Source organism: Bemisia tabaci, chromosome 5, assembly GCF_918797505.1.
Source record: "Bemisia tabaci chromosome 5, PGI_BMITA_v3".
Classification (NCBI taxonomy): domain Eukaryota; kingdom Metazoa; phylum Arthropoda; class Insecta; order Hemiptera; family Aleyrodidae; genus Bemisia; species Bemisia tabaci.
Genome location: NC_092797.1, coordinates 9,133,827 through 9,157,712, shown reverse-complemented (window position 1 = coordinate 9,157,712; position 23,886 = coordinate 9,133,827). Strand labels below are relative to the sequence as shown.

The 23,886-nt window shown below is 38.6% G+C and overlaps 2 protein-coding genes across 3 annotated transcripts in view; both read right to left on the bottom strand.

The window, feature by feature from the left end:
• Positions 1-23,886, bottom strand: part of LOC109042807 (small ubiquitin-related modifier) — a 112,793-nt gene that overhangs the window by 21,106 nt on the left and 67,801 nt on the right. The gene's annotated exons all lie outside the window — the stretch shown is intronic.
• On the bottom strand, positions 112-23,709 carry LOC109042802 (uncharacterized). 2 transcript variants are annotated; one of them, XM_072300253.1, is made up of 13 exons: positions 23,505-23,709; positions 22,142-22,324; positions 20,449-20,552; positions 17,326-17,480; positions 16,563-16,765; positions 14,937-15,003; positions 13,420-13,629; positions 12,035-12,218; positions 7,330-7,458; positions 5,105-6,317; positions 3,471-3,730; positions 3,133-3,301; positions 112-708 (listed from the first exon to the last, which is right to left on the bottom strand). In XM_072300253.1, the coding sequence occupies exons 2-13, from the start codon at positions 22,316-22,318 to the stop codon at positions 631-633; spliced, it is 2,949 nt and encodes a 982-aa protein (XP_072156354.1). In that variant the 5' UTR covers positions 22,319-22,324; positions 23,505-23,709; the 3' UTR covers positions 112-630. The 2 variants fall into 2 exon arrangements, with proteins under 2 accessions (XP_072156354.1, XP_072156353.1); XM_072300252.1 differs by having other exon boundaries at positions 23,514-23,708.

Here is a 23,886-nt window from a genome sequence, read left to right as displayed (position 1 = left end):
CTCAATTGAAAATGAATACATTCCTGCTTGATGTCGAGAGATAATCTGAAAATTTAAAAAATGTGGATTTACCTGCTTCTTGAGTATTAGATTAGAATAAAACTACATAGGTACTTAGAATAGTTGATTATTATTTTATTTCCTCTTTTTAAAACAGTAGGTACAAATCTACAATTAGATCACAAATGAGGAACATGATAATCAACAACCGCTTTCGAAATATAGGTTAAAAAAAAAAAAAATAGAATTATAGAATATAGGTAAAAACAATTTGAGAGAGGAAGAAGTCGCAGATTAAAAACAGTATGATTACAAGTTATTCTTAACAAATTATTCCTAATACTACACATGAAATAACAAACAAATTATATTGTTGTTCACGACCAAAAAATTGATTGCAAGCATAGTAAATAATTTGAATTTGATTACAACAATAAATACTGAAAATAAGACAATAATTATGAGCTTGCACATATTATAAAATTCTTTGAAATAAAATTTGACGAATCCTGGTTATGGTCTCACTTCAATAAATACTAAAAAAAAGAGGAAATAGAAAGACAGTAATTATGAGCTTGCATCTATTATAAAATTCATTTAAATAAAACTTGACTAATCCTGGTTATGGTCTTACTTCAGCTGGTTTCTAAGACGACGTTTGACATTCTTCAGTTCTGATTTCGGTGAGCTTATCAATGGTGAGTGGAACTGAAAAAAAACACAAGAACCAAATAAGTTGTGGCAGTATTTTCCTGGGTAATTCAAGGAGAAGGAGGTAAAACAACAATAGTTTCTTTACTTCAAAAGAGCAAGAAAATGATAGAATAAAGAAGAATCCTTAAATTTAGCTGTGTGCTGATATTGCCTCAATAAATAGTAAATTTTTGCACTTGGAAGGAATATTTTTAAAAAACCAAGAAGTCACACCCCAGATAAGTCATTTCTCAAAGTTGTCAATCAAAATAAGGTTGAAAATTTACTAGCAATTTCAATTGAAACAAAACTAATGAGTTTACTTTAAGGTTTCACAGAATAATTTTCTAGAGGTACAGTAGCCTGATAGTTGAAATTGTTTGTTTGTCGGGACGACATAGATGACATAGGTTAGAAGGCAGAGCGAGATTGGTCGGCTATGTCCTATCGCTGCTTTGTCGGGTGGAATGGACGACATACTGTCGGAAACTTAAGATGTGCCGTTAGCTTGTCGTGAGTTCAACCGGACATAGGCACGACAAAGCAGCAATAAGACATAGCCGACCAATCACACTACACCTTTTAACCTATGTCATCTATGCCGTCCCGACCGACAAAAAATTTCAACTACCAGGCTGCAGGACTAGTGATAAGTTTGAACAACTTTACATAAAGGACCCCGCACGCCTCTTATGGGAAGCTGCACCATGAAGAAACCTTCATTTTTTTTGTGGCATTCGATTCTCCTCAAGATGCTGATCAAAAGTCATCATTGCGCCAACTTTCTACGATGCACCGTTTTCGCAAAAAACGGCCGAGAAGATTCAATTATTCGGCGATAAAAAGCCAAAAAGATTCCTCATTTCAGCACTCAAGTGCTGTGTGTCAACAAGAAAATCAAGGGAACTCCCGCACCGACCGGCAGTCTTATCTCGGATTCCGCACGCCGTTTCGCTCGACCATCTAAATCAGATTCTTGAGGAGCATAAGAACAGGAAAGTCAGAGGAAAACAGTGAACGTCAACCATACGAGAGCGGGAGGGAGATAGCCCCAGAGTCGGCAGGTACAGATAAGAAGACGGACACGCGCTACGTTTTTTCCTTATTCACATCGGGCCTGTTCCCAAATGCTTTGTTCCTTTTTCTTCATTGTCGCCGAATAATTGAAACTTCTCGGCCGTTTTATGCGAAAACAGTGCATTGTAGAAAGTTGGAGTAATGCTAACTTTTGATCAGCATCTTGAGGAGAATCGAATGCCATAAAAAAAATTAGGTTTTCTTCATGGTGCAGCTTACCATAAGAGGTGTGCGGGGTCCTTTATTTCAACATCATCCTTCTGAAGGGTAAAATTAACAATAAACTGATGCGATGGCAATACACAGAGCTAATTCTAAACTAAAAATCTGCGCCCCGAACAAATAGAACTTCCTTTTAAACTAGAAATGAGATGGCTGATTACCTATGACACCAGGTCACTAAATAAGAATAAAAAACAACTTAATCAGCCAAAATACACATAGTAGAAGAACAACTTAATTTGAGAAAACGGCTGCAAAAAAACAACAAAGGATAAACAAAACCCGGAACGTTTCAAAATAGTTACAATTTCATTTTCAACCAGAAAAGAAAAATTAAAAATAAAAACGAGCCGTCGCTACGCTGTTATTGCAAGACTGAGACTCCAAGACTGAATAAGGATTTTAAACTAAAAGAGAACGTCCCATTTTTACTCTTCAAACTTTTATGGTTAAAACGATTCACTCAATAGGGAGTTCAGGAATAAACTCCTGAGCGAGATAACAAGTATTCTTTAAGCAGGTCAAACAGAAATTATTTTAGATCATACGAATGACATCATTTGTAATTTCGCCTGTTAATAATTGTGAACACTTCTATCTTGTTTGGGATTTGATATTCAGATTTCCTCTTGTGATTTGTTTTCCACATGAAAATTCGAAAGAGAAAACATGTTACGCAATGCTCTGCCCCTGTCTAGAGGCCTATTGCTTCTTAAGGTTTTTAGCCTACTCTTTGTTCAAAGATGATGTATGTTCGTTGTACAGCTCATGGTTGGAACGGCAGAATTTTGCGAAAGATTCAGCTTTCATAAACTAAAAAAAATTTCAGGAGACCAGTAAAAGCGGAATTCTTCCTTTTAACCTCCAATTAACTTCAGGTAATTGATGAATTAGAAAAAATGAATTTACAAACAGAGTTATGAGAAAAATTAACACAGAACCTAACGATCTCTTGAATAATTTTTCACTGCATGTCTCTGTGCGAACATATAGCAAAAGAGAGCTAACTTGGCACCAAAGAGGTAGGAAAACAGTTCTTTAGTCCGGATGTTTAGCATTTTGGATTTCACTGGGTGGACAAAGTTATTTAAGAGCAAGGCTTCAACAAGTGATAATATTGGCACAAAAATAAATTCTTACTTTGATTGGAGCGATTACATTTTCCTGGTCAAAGAATTCATTGGCATTGTACAGTTTTTTTCGACAAGATTTTGACAGATTCTTGGCGAGATCGTTGCAGCTGATACTGCGAGTAGGAGGAGTCTTCAGCGGGGACCCATTATCCAAGTTTGTCTGACTCAGCAGCACCCTAGAATGAACGAAAGCATCATTAATGATAATAACATTTTAGGGTTTTTAGCCGTAACAAATTAGGTACAGTGAAATCTTACTGAGTCGGACTGTCCAGGGACCGTGAGAAATTTTGATAAAATATAACTAATACTAATAAATATAACTAACTAATAAATATAACTAACCTGGAACCAGAGCTCCTGCTGCGGCGGTGACTCGGAGATTTTACATCTTCAATTTTAGTTTGATTCCGTGTCCTTAATTTTCTTCTGGGCTCAGTCTTTGCCTCATAAACTGGATTGTTTTCTTTAAACTCATCACCAAGCCATTGAGATGTTGCTTTCTTGTTGGTTCGCTTACTTTTATTCTTACTTTCCGACTGCTCCAGCTGTCCCTTCAATTCCGCTATTTGACATTCCAAGCGTTTAAATTCCTGCAAATGTTCCTGCAAATTGAAGCTCGTTATCAATACACATAAAAAATGGAAAATGGTCTGTAAGTCAAACTTTGTACAATCTATGAAACAAGGTATGAAAAATTAGATTCGTTTCTAATTTAATACTTTGTTGCATGACTAACTTTCAATTCATGAACTGATTTTGAGGGCTATGATGGATTTCTGTTTCACTCAAAAGATATAGAAGAAGAATAATTTGTGAATGTCGATGAGAAGGAAGACGTTGGTGCCAAAAAAAACTAAAAATACAGAATTTGGTGCCACTGCTGCAAGGAGCATCTCGCGAACATTTAGACACAAAAACCTTCAAAAACATCAAATGAATCTGAGGTTTTGATGGTTTAATTTTGTGGGTCGATAATCATACTTTTGAAAGAATGTATTTTTAAAATTTCGATCTGCCAAATTTATGGTTTAAAATTGTTATAATAAATTAGGGCTGAGCAAATATTCGAAAATCTTGAATATTTAAACTTGAATTTTTTGCGGATATTCAGTTCGAACCCAAAACTAGAAATCTCGAAAAATCTAACTATTTGACCATATTGGCAAAATTTCAGATATTTCAGGAAAAAGACTGGGTATTCTGCATAAAATTCACTTTAATGCAATCTTGCGGTTAATCGCTACTCCAGAGTGATCAAATCGAAGATGAGCTAATCGCAAGGGCAGGAGACACACAGAGATTCAAATTAAAGGAGCTAAGAATATTCCTTCATTCCATTGCTGCAACACAGGAATAGGAATATGGTGCCACGGTGCGGCGCCCCGGTCTTTACAATGTTGCTAGACTGTCAGTGAGAGAGCAGCATTGAAGTAAAGTAAAACTGGATGAAATGGATTATATTGAAAAGTTTGCACCTTAAACTTAAGGTAAATGCCGGAAAAAGGAAGTGACATTCTATTGATTCGTGGCAAAAAATATAAGTAAATATTAAGAAAAAAAATTATTCATCCGATTTTTACTTGGACAAACAAAGAAGCTGGTTTTGGTCAAAAATAGGTAAAAATATTCGATTGGAAACTTTTTCAAAATATTCGAATCCATTGAGCATAAACAAAATCATATTCGCACAGCCCTAATAAAAATGGAAATTCCCCCATTCCGACTGCACCTCCTTATCAAGGATTCTGGAAAGTATTTTTAACCTTGTCAAAAGCTCAAGAACATAGCCTGCCATGAATTTTGGGAATTGGCTTAGAAGCTTTCGTAATATTTGAAAAATCTGGGAAAACTTGAACATTAGGAGAAAATCTACTCAGTCTTCATCATGAAGTTCTATGATCTTCATCTATTTTACCTACCCTGCTGACACTCTGAAGACATACTTAATTTAAACAAATACACAGTTGTGTAAATACCTTTTGTAGCTCCTCAAGTTTGCTCTCTATTTCAACGCGCTTTTCTTTCTCCATATCTCGCTCCTTTTCGATGGCAGTGAGCTGCCGATCATGCTTGCATACATTCATTTGGTTCATTTCTTTTAATTCATCTATTGTATCCTCCAGAGTCTCAATTGTGACATCTTTGCCTTTCACTTCTTGCTCCAACTTGTGAATCATCGCGTCTTTCTGTTCAATCTCAGCCTCTGCAGCTTCTAGCATCTCGCATTTACTCGAGAGTAGATTATTCAGGTCCTCAACTTCCGTCTCATATTCATTGACTAATACGTCTTTGTTAACTAAAGCTTCTTCAAGTTCAGACTTTTCTGTGTCCATCGCTATCAGGTCCTGCCGAGCTTCTTCTAACAGTTTTTTCAACGCAATGATACTCTGCTCACTCTTTTTAAGTTCTTTTTCTATTGAGAGAGCTTTTTCGGCCTCTCTTTCTGATTTTTCAAATTTTACTAAGAGCTCTGCTTTCTCCTTTTGCAAGGAGGCGATTTCTGATCTCAGTTCAACTTTCTCCTGATTAGCTTTTTCTAAGAGACTCTCTAACTTTTCGGAATCCTGTAGCTTCTCTCTTAGATCAGAGCTGCCAGTGGATGGAACTGACGCTCCGCTTTGATCACCCCTTAATTCTGCCAATTCTGCCTTTAAGTTTGCAATCAGATCTCTGAATAAATGTTCCCGCCGGATTCGTTCCTGCATCATGCGGTCACGCATTTCATCCATATGTTCTTGGTGCTCAATCATCATTTCATCAATCATGTTGTCTAAAGCTTGGACGGACCGGAGTCTTTCTGCTTCACAGTCAGCACGGATCTTTTGCTTTTCTGCTTCAAAGTCAGCGTAGATCCGATCCAAATCAATGGTGACAACCTCCTCTCTTTCTTCTTCGACTGCTTCCCATTGGATAGTATTTTGATTTTTGTTTTCAAAAACTAAAGTTGAAAACACCGATTTGCGTTTGTTAATTTTTGGCCTTACTGGCTTCCTGGTGATCTGCTTGGCAATGGCAGAGGCTTTTAGTACGAACGCTGTTTCTTCAAACAGTTTGGGTGATGGATTCACATTTACAATCATTATAACATCTTCATGGAATTTCCCGCAGAGCTGACGATGAAATAGTTGTGTCAGTTTTGACTCACGATAAGGAACAATTTCTGGTTTATGAGGGCGTGACTGATTCTCCCTAGGAAGAAAAAAAACCCTGATTAGAAATATGTACACATACAAAGCAAGAGAATTGGGGTGCAAAGCAATTTTTTGTACCACAAAGTCTATAGAAGTTCAACTGCTATTTCATGATTCTTTCATTTCAAACCTCTTGGTGTTTCCTTAATGGTGATAAGTAAATTTTATTGATGGTATAAGTCAAAATAACAATAATTAGAGACAATACTTTTAATACTTTAAAAAATTTGATTCCTACCATTTTCTGAGTTGGCACGAGCGGGATTGATGTTCCTGCAAGAAAGAGTTTCCTGTAAAACAGCAAACATGGGCAAAATGTTCCCATGTGGAGTGGTTTCTCACAACCTGGAATACACAGCTAGCAACAGCAGCTATGGGGAAACAGTTGCATACAAGTTTTTGAATGGACATGGAATGCATCTCCTCCACTCACATTTGGCATGTTCTACTAAACAGGAAGTATAGTTCTACTGTACAGGCCACCACTCTTACCTTGCACTGACAACTGCCAACTTCAGATAAAAAATTTCACCAAAATCGCGAAAGGCCTGCTTATACAGCAGTGTCACTCCCTGTTCTCCCACTTTCCCTACCTGCAAACCCACTCTGACAATACGTTACTTGGCAGACAAAAAAGCATAACTACACTTGGAGATGAGCCCGAGAAAGCATTGAGTTATATGGACAACAGATTCATCTCAAAGTGTAATTACATCCTTTTGTCAGGAAGACGACTAATATATAATCTCATTTGCTAACCTAATGTTAGGGGGGTTTTGAGCAGCTAGATTCGGATTTTCAAGATTCTGACATTGCCCAGTTTTCCCCAACTATGGTAATCCGGATTTTCTAAATAAGAGAGGATATTTATCGATTTATTTATGAGTGAGGATGAGTTTATTATTAGGCAGGAAAAACTTGTTGAATCTTTGATTCCTTAGGTCTCAAAATGTTTCTTCTGGAAGACACGTGTACCATACACAAATTTACAATGTAGAATAATTACTTACAACATGGTCTTGAAACAGCGGACTAGAACATGGAGAGATGTGTTGATATTTTGAGTCTCTTTCATTCTGTTACCCGTGTTGCCAGTTTTTTCAAGACGTTCAGCACCCGCCAGGTCGCAAATTGAAAAACTTAAAAAGAAGATCAAAAATTATTACCAATAGGCCCCTAGATAAGGTATGAATTTTAACACTTTGCAACATATTATTCTCAAAATTTCACACAGGAAAATAATCACAAAACTAAAATTCTTGAAACCAACTACCAGACAAGACATATTGAATGAGTACATACGATTAACATTAATTAAAAGGCAAAAATACAAATTGTAGCAGAGACGTACTCTACCTTGAGAGTACGCCTCTGTTAGGAGCACCTCGGACATACGTGAGAGATCGCGTATTTCCGAGGTGATCGCAGATAGGTGCTTTGGTTGGCGCGTGCCGCGCCAGGGTTACATCTTTTGGGCATTACTATATAGCGGCGGCCTAGCGGCCAGCGAGGGGTCAGTGTTGCATACATGCGTACTTGCCGGTGATCGCCACCTTAGTGCTTTCTAGTCTCATCGCGAGTTAGGCTATTTCCCCATCCACTACGCCTTTACATGGCAGATGCGCCGGGTAAAAAGCAAGTCTTTTAAATTAAACGATCCGGTACCGCGAGCCCTACTCCTTTGAGTCATTTTTTTTTATCTTCAGTTTTTCGTAAACCCGGCAGAAGTTAGTTTAAGTGTATGTTTTCCATAAGCCCGGCAGAAGTTAATTTAAGTTTTTCAGTTTTTCATAAGCCCGGCAGGAGTTAGTTTAAGTGTATGTTTTCCATAAGCCCGGCAGAAGTTAATTTAAGTTTTTCAGTTTTTCATAAGCCCGGCAGGAGTTAGTTTAAGTGAATAAAAAGTTTTTCGTAAGCCCGGTAGAAGTTAGTTTAAGTGTATTTCGGTGTATAAGTATATTCAAGTGAAGTTTTTTATTCGTTCCTCAACCCCAACAACTCGAGGACATGAGTTTCCCAGCCCTCCTTGTTTTTGCAGTTCTCAGCATAGTCGCTGAAGGGAACCCTTCCCAAGGGGTGAGAGTGGACCAGCTGTCGTCTGGGGTGTTTTTTCAAAAATGGGGGCCGGTTGCATATACATCCACTTCTTACTCGGTGGTACTAAAATACAACTTGACTCTGCTGCAGAAACAGGATGAAAATTTAGAAATGGATTTCCAGCAATTACACTCGTATTTAATGGGAGTTAAGTCTGAGAAGAATAGTACCACTTTTCTGACGGAATTGGAGTTGTTACATTCTGAACTAACCGAGTATGAGGGGGAAACAAACGCTCTCTTGGAATTGGTTCCTGGAGGTCGGCGGACCCGATCACTGTGCGACGGCTTTGGACGATTATTATCAAGTATAACAGGCGTGATGGATGACCAAGATAGAGAAGGGATGGAAAACGGATTTTCCGTGCTGGGAAGGCGAGTTGAGGAACTTGAGATGGAGGTAACCCCCAAAAAATTGGTCATCCAGAACATGCTTAAAAACGCGGTAAGCAACGCAGAGATTTTAAGTTCACTGGCGCGGGATGTCGTCAACAATAAAAACGAGATTGACACCACCCAACGCTGGGTCAAAACAGAAACCCACTTGCGTAAGTTGAGTACTGAAGTAAGTAGATTAAGATTTGACAGGGCCCAACTTCGCGCAGGACTGGAGGCTGCCCTAAAAAGTTATTTGTCTCCGGAACTATTGTCTCCGAAGTTTCTGTTAAAAGTTTTACTGCGCGGAGAGAAATCTATTACGGAAGAGTACAAATTTGTGTCAAAAGTTTCGTTGAAAACATTGCAAATTTTTTATGATCTGGCTGAAGTATCTGTGCAGACTAAGCAAAACGAATTGTGGGTAACCCTGGGGCTCCCGCTTAAAACGGTAGGTTTAGATTTTCAACTATGGGAGATAACCCCGGTCCCTATTTATAATAAAATTTTGAGATCTTTCGTCAAACTAGATGTAAATAATTTCCTCCTGGTAGCCTCGGATTTTAAAGTTTATACTGTTCTTGGTTATCAGGCGGTTAACTCTTGTAAAAAATCTGTAAATATTACTGTATGTCCTGCTGAGTTTCCTTTAATTTCGAGTTCTGTTAATACATGTGAATTTTCTTTATTTAGTTCTAGGAACTCTAGCTGTTGCAAAAAAAAGGTACTGATCGGGCAGTCGAGTTTCTTTGAAAAGATTAATAGCGAGTGGGTTTTCTCAGTAGACAAACCGACGAAAGTGGGGATTAAGTGCGGCACGGGCCACGAGTTTCGAGAGTTGTCAGGAGCAGGAGTCCTGCGTGGTGTGAAGGAGTGCACCGTGAGTTCAGATGAACTCATGTTGCTCGGAGGAGCGAAGTTCACCCGTGAAATGGGTGGGATTTGGAACGACCCTTTGATCCCTTCGGTCGACGGTACTGAATTGCTCTCCCGCAATGAAGAGGAAGCGCTGAGAGAAGAGGAGGAGAGAGGAACGTTGGCCTCGAGCATTCAGGACTATGCGAGACAAGTTAAAGGAGATTTGCAACTAAACGCCTTTCTGGATCGCTTGTCCGATATGCGAAAATCGGAACCTCGTATTCCCGTTCAAGTTCACCTGAGCGGCCTCGCAATAGTCATGGGTATAGCTGTAGTAGCAGTGATTATTTTAGCATTTAAATTAAGAAGGGCTACATCCGCGACTATTGGGAGTCCGTCTGCAGGACGATAGTTTCGATTATTTTATTCTTGCCTACTTTTTTTTTACCAGTTTTTATTCATCTTTTTACTGTCATAAAAGGATGGACAGTTTTTCCGTCTGTTTTGTCTGATACAAAATGGCGGTGGTGGATGGCGTCGAGTTTCGACCCCCTCCCCTCCTTCCCAAGAGACCAGGGAATGGGGGGATTTAGCTGTATATAAAAAAAACAATTAATTAGGACTAAAAATTGTATAAATAGGAGAATATTCGGATGGGTTGAGTTTAAAGAAAAAGAGGCTAGAAAACATCAAACATCAAAAACACAATGTACCACACTCCTTTAGAGTGCAAGTATGCAGATTATTTATTCTTAGATTCCATTTATTATGTATCTTTTATTCTGTTTTTTTTTTTGGAATCCTACTTTCCTGAGACTTTTTAAATTAGGACCTCTTCTCAGTTTTTCTTTTTTTTTTTTTTGAATAGTAAAAATGTATTTTGTAATGTATATATTTGTTCATTTCAGAAACTTATATTTTGAGGTGCTTCAATTCCCTTGAGTGGCAATGGGGATCCAGGATGATGCAGCAGTCGGTTGGGGGCGCTGGCGCAGAAGGAATCGTTCAGATGTCTAGTTCCGGGTGCGAGAACCGGACCGTTCACCCACTCAGTTGCGCAGTGTTGTGGAGCTGTCTGTTTACCCGTCCCGGCCGTTGGGTCCCATCTCGTGGTCTGACTGATCGTGGAGCCTCAGGACTAGGCTAGTTTTCCGGTCTGGAGCTATTCCTGGAGCATCAACATCGTCTCTCAGACTGGCTGCTGGTCTACGTCCCTAGGATGGTGTCATCCAGAGGGCCTATGGCAGTGCAGGATTCTCTAATCTGGAGCTACTGCGAGAACAACTTTCATTCTCTTCTCGGGCTGTCAAGCAGGAAGACTCTGCAGGTCTACATGGACGGAGGGCGCAGCTTTTGGACGTTCTTCCCTCAATCATGGCAGCGGACATTTTCTGTCAACCTGGGAGATGTCAGCGTCAGAAGCCTCTTCATGGTTGGTGTGGTGGGGGCGACTTTTGGGCGTTCTTCGCTCAATCTCGGCAACCTACTTTTCTTGGGAACCTTTCCTGCGGCGTAACGGACGAGGGTCATCGGCAAACCACGCACAAGGGACTGGACGGATGGCGATTCTGGAGTAACGGCAAGGCGCTCGGACAACCGACAGTTGGCGGCTGCTCGCGTTCGGCAGTTCACTCAGGGGGAGCGGATGCATCAGTTTTTTTTTGTAAATTAGTTATTAGTTTGGGGAAAATGTAAATATCAATATTATGGGGGGGACTATTGAAATTTTGTAACCTACTTTTAAGTATCTGAATACAGTAATGCAAGGGTTCTGACCACCGAGAAGTATGCATGGGGTGACGTATCTTCAAAATTTTGGGGTTCAGTGCACCGCCTACCGTTTAGTTTTTTTTTTTTTCTTTTTTTTCTTAGGGAGGGGGCGTGTAGCAGAGACGTACTCTACCTTGAGAGTACGCCTCTGTTAGGAGCACCTCGGACATACGTGAGAGATCGCGTATTTCCGAGGTGATCGCAGATAGGTGCTTTGGTTGGCGCGTGCCGCGCCAGGGTTACATCTTTTGGGCATTACTATATAGCGGCGGCCTAGCGGCCAGCGAGGGGTCAGTGTTGCATACATGCGTACTTGCCGGTGATCGCCACCTTAGTGCTTTCTAGTCTCATCGCGAGTTAGGCTATCTCCCCAACCACTACGCCTTTACATGTCATTTGAATGTTTGCTTTTTCATCAACGCCAGTATTATCTTTACTCTTTTGCAGAAATTCACAGAAAACTTCTGGGCAATATGTTATTTAATTTACTATCAAAAAAATAAAACACAAAGAAAATTAGACAAAATTAGATTCAGTTCTGCAAATTCTGCTCAAATCAGTTTATTTAAATACAACTTAAAAATTGCCATTCACTTAAAAGGAAGTAATGGATTACCTGCTAAGTATTGCTTCAGATGGTGCAGGTTCATTATCGCGTTTAATTAATTTAATTGAGAAAACACAGTGACTCCTGCTCGATGATCTGTTTAGATTAGTGCTAGCTACTTGCAAGTTATTCTTTCCGACAAGTAAAACTTTATACGCTTCAATGCCAGATGTGACATGGACATGGTTCAAACCTGCAAAACAAAGATCCGAGAACAGGGTAAGAAAAAAATCAATTGAAGGTGCAAACAGGATTATAGTGGCCCTGTCCAAGAACACTCTGTTGTCAAATGTACTACTGACATATCGATGGCCAAAATCCAAAACCGCGTATTTCCAATGCGGTGTTTCAAAATTTCTGCTATTTGGACAGAAGAAAGAAAACTTTATAGCTTCGGTTTAAACAGAATATTCTGCTAACAGAGTGGAAAAAATAAATGAACCGTTACCGTTATATTCATGAATGAGAATAGCTCTTCATGGGTGAGTGGTCAACAAGCTTGCCTTTTATTTTGAAGACTGTCGGGTCAAATTTTATTCATGATCAATTTTTTAATACTTGGATTATACTCCTGGATTTTTATAGGTTTTCAAGCCTTCCAAATTGTTTACGTTCTACCTCCACTGATTTATAGGCTTTCATTGGCGACTTAAAATTACATTAAAGACTTAATTTAAACCCCAACTCGGGAGGTTGGGTTAAGCGGACCGGTTAGTTACAGTTTTTCGAAAATTTTACTTTTTTTCTGCACATGGTCATGATGACAATCAGTTCCTCTGCCAAAAAATTAATATACAAATGACGCACTCTAAAAATGTAATAATGAATAAAGTAAATAGCAGTTACAGTATCCTCGGCCCACTTACGTTGGCAGTAGAAAGAGACCATTGAAAAGTAAAACAAGTGACCCTTCTAAACAAACAAAGTTGAAGGGGCCGTTCGCAGGTACTTTAGTCGATATGTCCTATACAGTACACCTCAGAGGTGGTCTCAAATGTATTGTGAGCATTATACTATTCTGATTTGGATAGTTCATGTTCGGGGCACCTCTTCAGAGTGGAGATTGTTGAGTAATCGTAGAAATGCTGCGAAAAGGATACAGTATCGCTGAACCCAGATGCTGTTTCCATCATAATGGAAGGATACTTAAATAGGGACAAATTTAGGAAGGAACTTTAGAGGCCGAAGCCCTAACAAAAAATGGAAGGGGAAGGGAGGGAGAGACAGCAGATTTCAAAGGTGGTGTTTATTTTTACACACCTGATGGTGGTTAAAAATTCGCAGGAAACTGACAAGCAGGCAGGGCGAGGACTTGAGGCACCCAAGGACTCAATCCTCCATCAAAAATTACTTAATGTTAGCCTATGGCAGACTATAAAAAAACTGTAATATACCTTTGACAAATACATTACGGCTATTATCTGTCGCAACTTTCAGAGGGACTCGCTTATCTGATGATGACTGTGGTACTAGTAGATCATACACTTGTTCGTTGTAGACTTCCAGGAATGATACCCAAACAGAATAGAGAACATTTCCTTGATTTTCCACAGACACAGTTTCTTCATCGATGAGCTCTTCCATCTGACTGAATTCGCTAGGGGCTGTGCAACATAAGGAAGAGATAAGTTGAGAAATGAAAACATACTCAGAGATGGAATACTAGATTAGATGTCGAGGTTAGCATAGATAAAAAGCACACAAAGGAGGTTGCCGTATACCTTCTTGTCTCATATCAACAAAGAAACCCCCATACCGCATTTGCGATGTTGCAGACTTCCTATCATATTTCATTTTTTAGATGGAGAACTACCAGACAGCGAATTTCTAAAAACTAATGTGATTTTTCTTCTTTGAGCAAAGAGAATTCTGTGAAAACTTCAAGAAATTAAGTTCATTATTTTCTCCATCATGAAAATAAAATACGAGCGGAGATTTCAAAATACCGCAAACGAGATATGCCGTTCGGGAGTTTCACCGTCGATATTCTTTCTCACGACAAATACTTCTTACCGAGATAGAAGGATTAAACAGATGTAGTTGACAACATTGAGATTTGGGTTAAATTTGTTAAATATTGTGAAAAAAGACTGGAACTTAAGTGATACCTCAGTTGGACACTGACCAGTGTTAACAGGGTCCAATTCCGTCAAATTTAAGTCTTTGTGTTTGCTAGGTCACTAAAATCCTTGGATTGAGAGGAAGTTAAGAAGTTGAAAAAAAAAAGAAAGTGTTGAATAGCTTAAAATTGTTGATTCTTAAAATATTAAGTTACATTTGTGAGACAAGATCTTGAAGGCCAATGTTGATTGATAGACATCCTAATTTCGAACAAATTTGTTGCTACTTGTTCCTCTTTAAATATTCAACGCTAACATATTGACTTCTGCTGATAGCTGTAACAAGTATCTATTAATAATATTTTCTTTCTACACTTGGCCCTTAAATGAAAGCAAGGATAAAAGCAAAAAATTTATTTCATTGATCAAAGTAATTAGTGAGTCTGCTTAAGGATAATTTAGGCTATAATTAAAGGTTTTCAAAATACTTTTACTAAACAGGACAAATGAAATATGCTCTTAAACATGAATCATCCGCTTCCAACTAACCATTGAAAATATAATGAGCATTTGAAATACGCTCTCAAACCAGACTTTACTTGATCAACCTAGTATTGACACTTCGAAAAGGCACAACCAGCAGTTGTGAAGTTTGGAAACCTTGTTCAAAAATGCTAAGTATAGTCTTCGTATTTGCATCTTGTCAGTTTGGCATTGGGGTTTTCAATAGATTTTAAATTGTATCAGTTAATTTTTACACCAAACTTGCCAGGTCTGAAACATTTAGCTGCTTATGTTCTTAGTTACAAGAACATTTTAACATTAAATAGAAGTTAAATTAAGATGAATACCTTGAGAGATGTGCGCAAATGAGGAATTTTCGGTTTGGTGAGTCATGGCAGACTGAAAAAGGTCCGTCTGAAAAATTAGAATGAATGAAGTTAATTTAATGAATACATTCCACTAGTCCAGAAAACAGTTTGACTCGGTCCTTAAATCAAGTTTGCTTTTACAAAAATATCTTCTTGGTGAAAGAGCTCGGTACGTAGGACAGATTCCACTTTAACAAAATATTGCTAAAGGTTTTACTCCCAAAAAAAGCAGCACACTTAGCTAATTTCTTCTCTAATATTGATGCACCAATGCGCTACTCAATTTCTTTTGAAAGAATCACCACCACTTCCTATTTCTGAGAACTGAAAAGGAAAATTAGGGTAGAAAATGAGGGGGGGGGGGGGCATGACTGCTCTCACAAGAAATTTCTCATCCTTGCCTGCTTTCTCAAAAAAGGGCAGGATAGCCGCTGGATTGCAATCTTACAATCTAGTAGTTCTTGGACCACTGATCAATTCAAATGAGACCTTAACAGTTGGAGTACAATGGAGATGTTGCATGTGTGAGGAATTTGCAATTTGACTGTTGATTCTTTTGTAAAAGTTGGCGAGAAACACGATGGTGCCACTGGTTTTCTCTGAAATCAACTCCCAAGCTCAAAAAAAGCTCTCAAGTTGAGGCTAAAATGAAGGGGATATCCCCACGCTATCCTGAGAGTCCACCTCTACATCAAGACAAACTCTCCATGCAAAGATAGGGAGCAAATACCTTGACAGGACTGCCACTTTAATTGGGGACTCTAAAACTGAAAACACGGCATCACTGCTAATGTATTTGCTCCCTATCTTTGCATGGGGAGTTTGTCTTGATGTAGAGGTGGACTCTCAGGATAGCAAGGGATATCCCCTCCATTTTGGCTTCAACTTGAGAGCTTTTTTTGAGCTTGGGAGTTGATTTCAGAGAAAACCAGTGGCACCATCGTCTTTCTTGCAAACTTTTACCTAATAAGACTCAATAGTCAAATCACAAATCCCTCACACATGCAACATCTCCATTCTAGAGCGCACAAACCATCAATTTGTTAGTCTTCCAGAGGAAAAGTTTTTATCATTCAACAGTTTTACCACAATACTGAACAAACTGAGCAACAGAACTAGAGGGCTGTAATTTACATTTGGAGGAAAAATAACGGTATTACAAAGCTTTCAATTTCAAGCATGACCTGAAAATTTTAGACAATTTTCTTTTAAAAAATCACTCCAGAGCCAGCGAGCAGATTTTAGAATAAAGTACATATTGACTGGAGGAGACAAGACAGGAAGGAGTTGCTGGAATAATGGTGAAAGCATTGTGTGATTGGTGGAGTCCCTTGTCTGCACTCTTTTTTATGCCTGTCTTGGTCCAGTTAATCGACACACTAAATGCATCTCCTTGGTGAGTGAAAACCAGTTATGTGTCCAGCCTTGTGAGAAACAAAAAAGAGAGCTCGACAAGCGCAGAAAAGGGACTCGAACAATCACAAAGCACCGTCTTACTTCAGTCTTGTCTAGTTTAGTTGACGAGCACAAAATTTTAATAATCAGCCTGTTGTTGCAACTGCAGTTTTATTGATGAAACAGAAAATTATCCATTCATAAACTTACCCCACTTGAATCATTGGGCAAATTGAGAAGTTTTTCTTTTAGGGCGATTTGCTCTCTGATTTCGTCTTCTTTTAATTCTCTAATTGAATTACCATACTCTGGCCTGAACTGAATCCCCTGAATTTCATTGCACTGTTTTCGTTTGATGCTCTTAAATAATATGCTCAGAACACGTGGGATGATGCCTGGATCTTTTTTTGAGCCTGTTAAAAGCAGAAGTCAATTGGATATTCAATACTGAGACAAAGGAGAGAGTTGATATACAAATCTGTACTGAAAATCTGAGGAAAGCATACAAGTAAATATCCGAGATCACACTTAAACATCAACAATATTTTTTTTTCAGATATAAGCTTTACACTTTGTGTATTAAGGTAAGATAAGTAAGATGGCAGTTGATCAAACAGTTTGGATAAAAGGATGAACTTCAGAATTTGGTAAAATTAAGAGATAACAACTCACAGTTTTAAAATTCTGACTTATTTGTTTTTATTGAATTAAATCATACAGTTCATTACAAAGGGGGTTCAGCGAGCAATTATCGTGTTATTTTCTCCAGAGCCATTGGAGGGGGGGGGGGGGGGGGATTGCAGAGCCCAAAATCATATGGAAAAGTCATATTGTGGGATTCAATTTTAAGATATTGATGAAGGGCCAATTGAAAAAATCCCATTGAAGAATGGAGAGTGCAATCTAGTTAACATAAAAGACAGTTCATTGAATTTAGGACAAGTGAGAAGTACAGAATTCATGGGTTCCTTACCGTGTATGGTGTGGGTTTTTCCAGCATTTGTTGTTCCATAGGAGAAGAGCAGACAACTCTTGCCATCAATAAATTTATGAACTGGATTTAAGACACAAGAGTTGAATAGAATTTTCTGGCTTGTGCATGGTTTGAATACTTGAGAAAAAATGTACCTAAAAGTAAAACAAACAATGATTGAAAGAAAATGTAATTCTTGTTCCATATACAGATTTGTTTTTCTGAAAAAAGGTGGGAAAAGCACTCACACAAGCTCTGGTGGTAGCTCTGGTGCTGGTGTATATGCTAGCATATATGAGCGCACATGAGTAATTTTTTTTTTCTTAAAGTATTTATAAAAGTATTTATCAAATCTCTTCCGGTGCTTTCAAAAAAAAAAAAAAAAAATATGTAATTTAGGTAGGTATGATAAAAATTGTGTTTTTGTTTAGGTTGGACTCAGTATTTGTCATTTTCATCATTAAATCTTCTTTCATTTCATGATTGCTTGGAAAGACAGGCAAGACTACTTTGTTTGTTGCTGAGAAATTTTTGAGGAGCCGAATGATGTGGACTAAGGAAAATTAATTTAAAAATCGAATATTTAAATTTTCAGCTTTCAGCATTCTTCCTTAAGGATTCTTTGGCTACTGGTGTGGGTCCTGCCTACAAACGTAGTCTGCTTCTGTAGATTTTGGCATTACTCAACGAATTACTGTTACTGTGCCATTTGAGGACTATTGTTAATATGTCATCTCATGAAGTAAAAAATCAGGATTTTTGGTGATAAATGAAGTATTCATTGATTTCACAGTAATGATAAATTCATCACTGTGTAACTTACCTACATTAATTGTAATTTTCTCTTACCCCTGAAATACAAATAGTATAATATTGACCCATTTCAGTTGAAATTGATTCCACTGTCCAATTTTTAAATATTTCAGTGTTATTCAATTGCTATGATTGATACAAAATTGCTATTTTTGATAACAATTTTTACCTATTTTCACACTAAATTTTTTAGATATTAAACGGCTGAATTTTAGGGCAATCCATTCACGGTTCATTTCAGAGGGAGGTAAATGAAATTGTGTTGCCCACTCAAAATTCCTTCGGGTTCTTGAAGTAGGATGCTTACACAGTCATTTAAGCCTAAAATGAAAATATTCTGTCGAGCTCTTCGAAAATAAAATCGATTTTTGTGTTTTTGGCGCTAAAATGGCCTTCAAAGACGATCGATGATTCAATTCCGATGGGTTGTGCATATGTAAAATGGTACATGTGTGATGGATTCTACATATTTTTGGACCAGGAATCGATTGAGCAGGGTCCTGAATCGGTCCGAAGCTTCATTGACCGAAAAATGGGCCTTTTTTTGGATTTTAGGGGTGTTTTGGGCCCGTTTTCCTCCAATTTTGGCGTGAAAAAACCTGTGCCATCATGGGTAATGATTAACGGGTCATTTCGGGCGGACCATAGTATGTACTTGGTCCCGAGACACTCCGGGGCTTCCGGAGTGATACAGGGTTTTCGGAGATACAGGGGATCAAAGTCCCCGATTTTCACTCAATTCTGCAGGTATTTTAATGTTCAATTCCGACTATAAATTGTTTTCTGATTTAGATATCGAAGCGCATTTTGCGGTGGTTGATTCAGCTCGTGTGGTGGATTTTTCTACATATTTCACAAACCCTACTTAGCTTTTTTTTTGGGGGGGGGGGGGTGTCTTTTTCTGTACAGGGTGTGCACAAGGTGTGGGTACTTGTTAATACCTCGAGAACGGTGGCAGATATTGACTTACGGTTTGGAGGAAACTTCCTTGAATTAAAGTAGGTACATTTTTGGTGAAGGGTTATGACTCCCTCGCCCCCCGGGAGGTGGGTGGTGGGTTCAACTTCTCGAAAATATCGATATGACCGTCATTTGAAAGCCTGCCAATTTTAAAACATCGTAATATTTTTTGCATTCTGATGTCAGATTCGTACTTTTCCTGAAAAAAATACCCCTGGTTACTGAGTTTCATCAAAATCCACCGCTTAACGATCAAGATATCTATTTTCCGCTATTTTGAACTTGATGCAGCCGCCATTTTATGACGGTGATAGATGGCAACCTGCAATTAACGCGAGTAATTGTCTTTTTTTAAGTTCTTTCTAACGAGGTATCACACGATGGGGGTTCCCATTCTAGAATCAAAAATTGCCCTGTATTCTCAGCCCTTGAGGGGGCGAGGGGGGTCATAACCCTTCACCAAAAATGTACCTACTTTAATTCAAGGAAGTTTCCTCCAAACCGTAAGTAAACATCTGCCACCGTTCTCGAGGTATTAACAAGTACCCACACCTTGTGCACACCCTGTACAGAAAAAGACACCCCCCCCCCCCAAAAAAAAAAGCTAAGTGAGGGTTTGTGAAATATGTAGAAAAATCCACCACACGAGCTGAATCAACCACCGCAAAATGCGCTTCGATATCTAAATCAGAAAACAATTTATAGTCGGAATTGAACATTAAAATACCTGCAGAATTGAGTGAAAATCGGGGACTTTGATCCCCTGTATCTCCGAAAACCCTGTATCACTCCGGAAGCCCCGGAGTGTCTCGGGACCAAGTACATACTATGGTCCGCCCGAAATGACCCGTTAATCATTACCCATGATGGCACAGGTTTTTTCACGCCAAAATTGGAGGAAAACGGGCCCAAAACACCCCTAAAATCCAAAAAAGGCCCATTTTTCGGTCAATGAAGCTTCGGACCGATTCAGGACCCTGCTCAATCGATTCCTGGTCCAAAAATATGTAGAATCCATCACACATGTACCATTTTACATATGCACAACCCATTGGAATTGAATCATCGATCGTCTTTGAAGGCCATTTTAGCGCCAAAAACACAAAAATCGATTTTATTTTCGAAGAGCTCGACAGAATATTTTCATTTTAGGCTTAAATGACTGTGTAAGCATCCTACTTCAAGAACCCGAAGGAATTTTGAGTGGGCAACACAATTTCATTTACCTCCCTCTGAAACGAACCGTACATTGTTATCAAATTTCTATATTCTCAGCATTCAGCTACATAAGATCCCCTTGAGATTTTTTACTTGAAACTTTAGGGGAGTGCGCAAAGCAAATTTCCTTACCTTATTTCATCTGAGCTGCCTGTGCGGTTTGACTTTGAAATGCAGGAGTCTGGCGGCGGTTTTACCTCAATAGTTTTGGAGTCTATCAGTCTAAAATTTTCTTCCTGTAGAATTAGAAAAAAAAAATACAGATAAATACGGTCCAAAAAGGCCAACATAACATTTTACTCAATTTTCAAAAGAGAAAATAGATATACATGAGAAGCTTTGAGGCAAGGCTAACTGTGGGTACAAAGTGAGTAACTGTTAAAAATTTTGTCACAAGTTCTTGCCATTCTGCTCCAATGTATGACAGAATGTGCATTGAAGAGGGTCTTTCATATTTATATGTTTTCATAAGGAGTAGAGTCTGCGCTGAATAAATTAATGTATCTTCCAACTTTCAATTTGAGAGAGGGAGATTTTCAGGGTATGTAATGATTACAGTGAACGTTTGTTTATAAAGCTAATAATGAGACCGAAGCTAAGTAACATAACTACATTTAAAAATTTGATATTGATAAATTAAAAGAATAGGGTGGCTACAGGCTGAGCACACAGAAATTTTGACTTTTCCAGGTATTTTCTGAACCAAATGGTCAAAATTCCCTGACTTTTCATACAAACAATATGCAAGTGTAGAACTGAGAATGAACAATTTTTTGGATTACTTAGGTAATTTTACTGCTAATGCCAAAAACGTGATCTTTTTTCCTTCAGGTATAAATCATTTGATGAAATATAACTGCAATTCTTCATTGAAACTGACTTACTCTTCTGTTCACTTTCGAGATTCCAACTCAGCATATTGAACCCCTAACCAGACTGAGGTACAGTTTGAATGTGAGGACTGCGCATACATTGTTTCAGTTTAAAAGTTTCACGATTTTTCAGAATTCAAGTCGTTTTCATAAAATTCCCCGACTTTTTACTAATTTCCCTGAACTGATAAAATTCCCAGTTCTCCAGATCTGTATATATCCTGAAGAAAGATTGCAATTCCGAGTGAAGATGAACTTGCTGAAATATTGAAAAATCCTGACCAACAGCATGGTAAAAAATAAAATAAAAATAATGATAAAAATAAAAAAATAAAAGAAATTTTTTAAAAAAAAACAAGATAACTCATTCATTCCATATATAAACAGAAGTAAATCCTTAATTATTATCCCCTATAGACACCATCCTACAAGTTGTACCCTGCATTTGGACGGCAGGACTGATGAGTGAAAGTGTTGATGGGAATAATGTACTTAGCTCTATTTACTTATTTAATCTTATTGGGGTTGCACTCATCATCATAAATGAGACTGTATAACTGATATAGAAGGACTAGAGAAACTAAACAAAGATGAAACTTTGAAGGGGGAAGTTGATGCAATGAGAGAATGGAGAATGAATGAGAGAAGATATATTGTTCATTTGGACTGAATTAAACAGAAAGGAACCATCCCACATTTTGGAAAAAATTGAGTTATGAATGGTATTGAACTCAACCACTGCTCTACTATCTATCGCCAAAAATTCAAAGTTTTTGTTGGAGCAAATTTTGCAGAAATTGAACTTGAACTTAATCTTTTACATCGAGTCTTATGCAGGAGCCAAACTTTAAACCTCTTTTTCTCGGTTCGATCCCGATGTGGCTTGGTTCCTTTCTGTTTAACTCCGTCCATTTGTAGTACAGAACAATGTGTAACTAAAGATAGATACTTACATTTGATTCTTCTTTAGAGCTTGGCCTAAGACGTAAATATATTTGTATGGAATTTTGATCGTCTTCTTCTAGAACATTTTCTAAATTCTTACGCTCTATGTTGCTTAAATTAGGAACATCGTGCCAACCAGCGATGTTAAAAGTTGGATTTGGCTCATTGAATGATGCTTTTGCCATCTTGATCTGAAAAAAAAAACAAAGCAGACGATCACTGTGCTGTGCTGAGTAGGTCCACTGGGTAAGGACTAAAATTTGCATTTGGGGGAATGCGATTTCAAAAACCTTTTCACGCGAGTTAAAATTCTCCTTTAGGAATGGATGCTTCCAACCTTTAGCCAGAAATTATTGGAATCTCTTGGCTTGTGCATGAAGCAGTTTTAGTTCTTGGAGACCTCACAAGACTTCTTCATCCCCTATTGCTAGACCCTTTTTTGATTCCACTCTACTACGAGAAAGGAAAGAGGGGTGCATTGTTTAAAGTTAACATTTCTGGTCAAGGATTGCCCCACAGACCTTGGTATTCAACATGAAGTAGTTACAGTCACCAACAAGGTATACAACCATTGTCAAAGGATCATTTGGTCTTTTACAGGCTTCTTTTTAATGCGCATCGCAGTGGAACGCGGTGGATCGCGATGAACATCGGTATTTTTTTATTCCATTCCTCAGCCAGCCGTGATCCAAGCGTTCCAAGTGGATCAGGGTGGAACGCTGGATCCCTCTTCCGGGGTGGGGCGAGCTCGCGATCCAATGTGATCCTAACCTAATGCAAGGAACTTGCCGTCCCCAACAAATCAAAACAATAATTAGGAATCAAACCATATTCCAAGTTTGGACTTTTTTATCACTAGGAACACTTTCGATGGGTCTGAATCGCTCAGGATTCCGATCCAGTGCGCTCCACTACAATCCACCCTGTTCCGCAATAAGAAAAAAGCCCTTGAATGATACAATGCTGCCTAACCATTACCCTCAGGGATCACATAACTAGGAAGCGAGTCAACAGATAGGTCTTACAGGAGGAGGAGGAAAGGAAACGGAAGGCTAGAATCAGGAAGGAGGAAGATGTATAGAAAAGAGACAGGAAAGGAACGAATAAATCCAGATGAAGATAAAGAAGCGCAGAGAAAATCCATTATCACTAGCATACTCTGTGACAACCCGCTGAACCCATGCACTGGATTGAAAGCTTAGTGTGCTGCGGTTTGCTTTCCCATTTGTCTCTCAAAGGTTGGAATGTAAGGATTAGTTAGTTCTGTGCCTCGATGGTGCATCCTACACCTCGCCAATCCTATACTTAGAATGTGATAATGCAAAGGAGAAAGGGAATTACAAAAAACTTGGTTGATTCATCCATACTAACATTACTTACAAAACGAAAGCTTCCAACTAATTCGTGATTCCTGACTGGTGGCTGCTTGTCATTCGGCAACTACAGATACATTAACGCATAGAATGAAGAAAAATGATATCATTCAAATAAGGCAAAATCACTGAAAGCCGTAAATAAGAGAGCACTCCATTCCAGGAAAATTTAAAATTTGAATCTGTCCAAAGTCCAGTAACCGTCACTCAGGGCTGCCGAACCAAACAAACGTGATGTGACGTGGTCGAACTGGCATACGATATATCGCATCGATTAGTGCGATTAACTGCGATATATCGCATGAGTTCGACCACGTCACTTGAGCCAGAAATCCGTCGGCTCCGGCTGCTGCTGCTACGCGCCTTCGATTCGCTGTGAC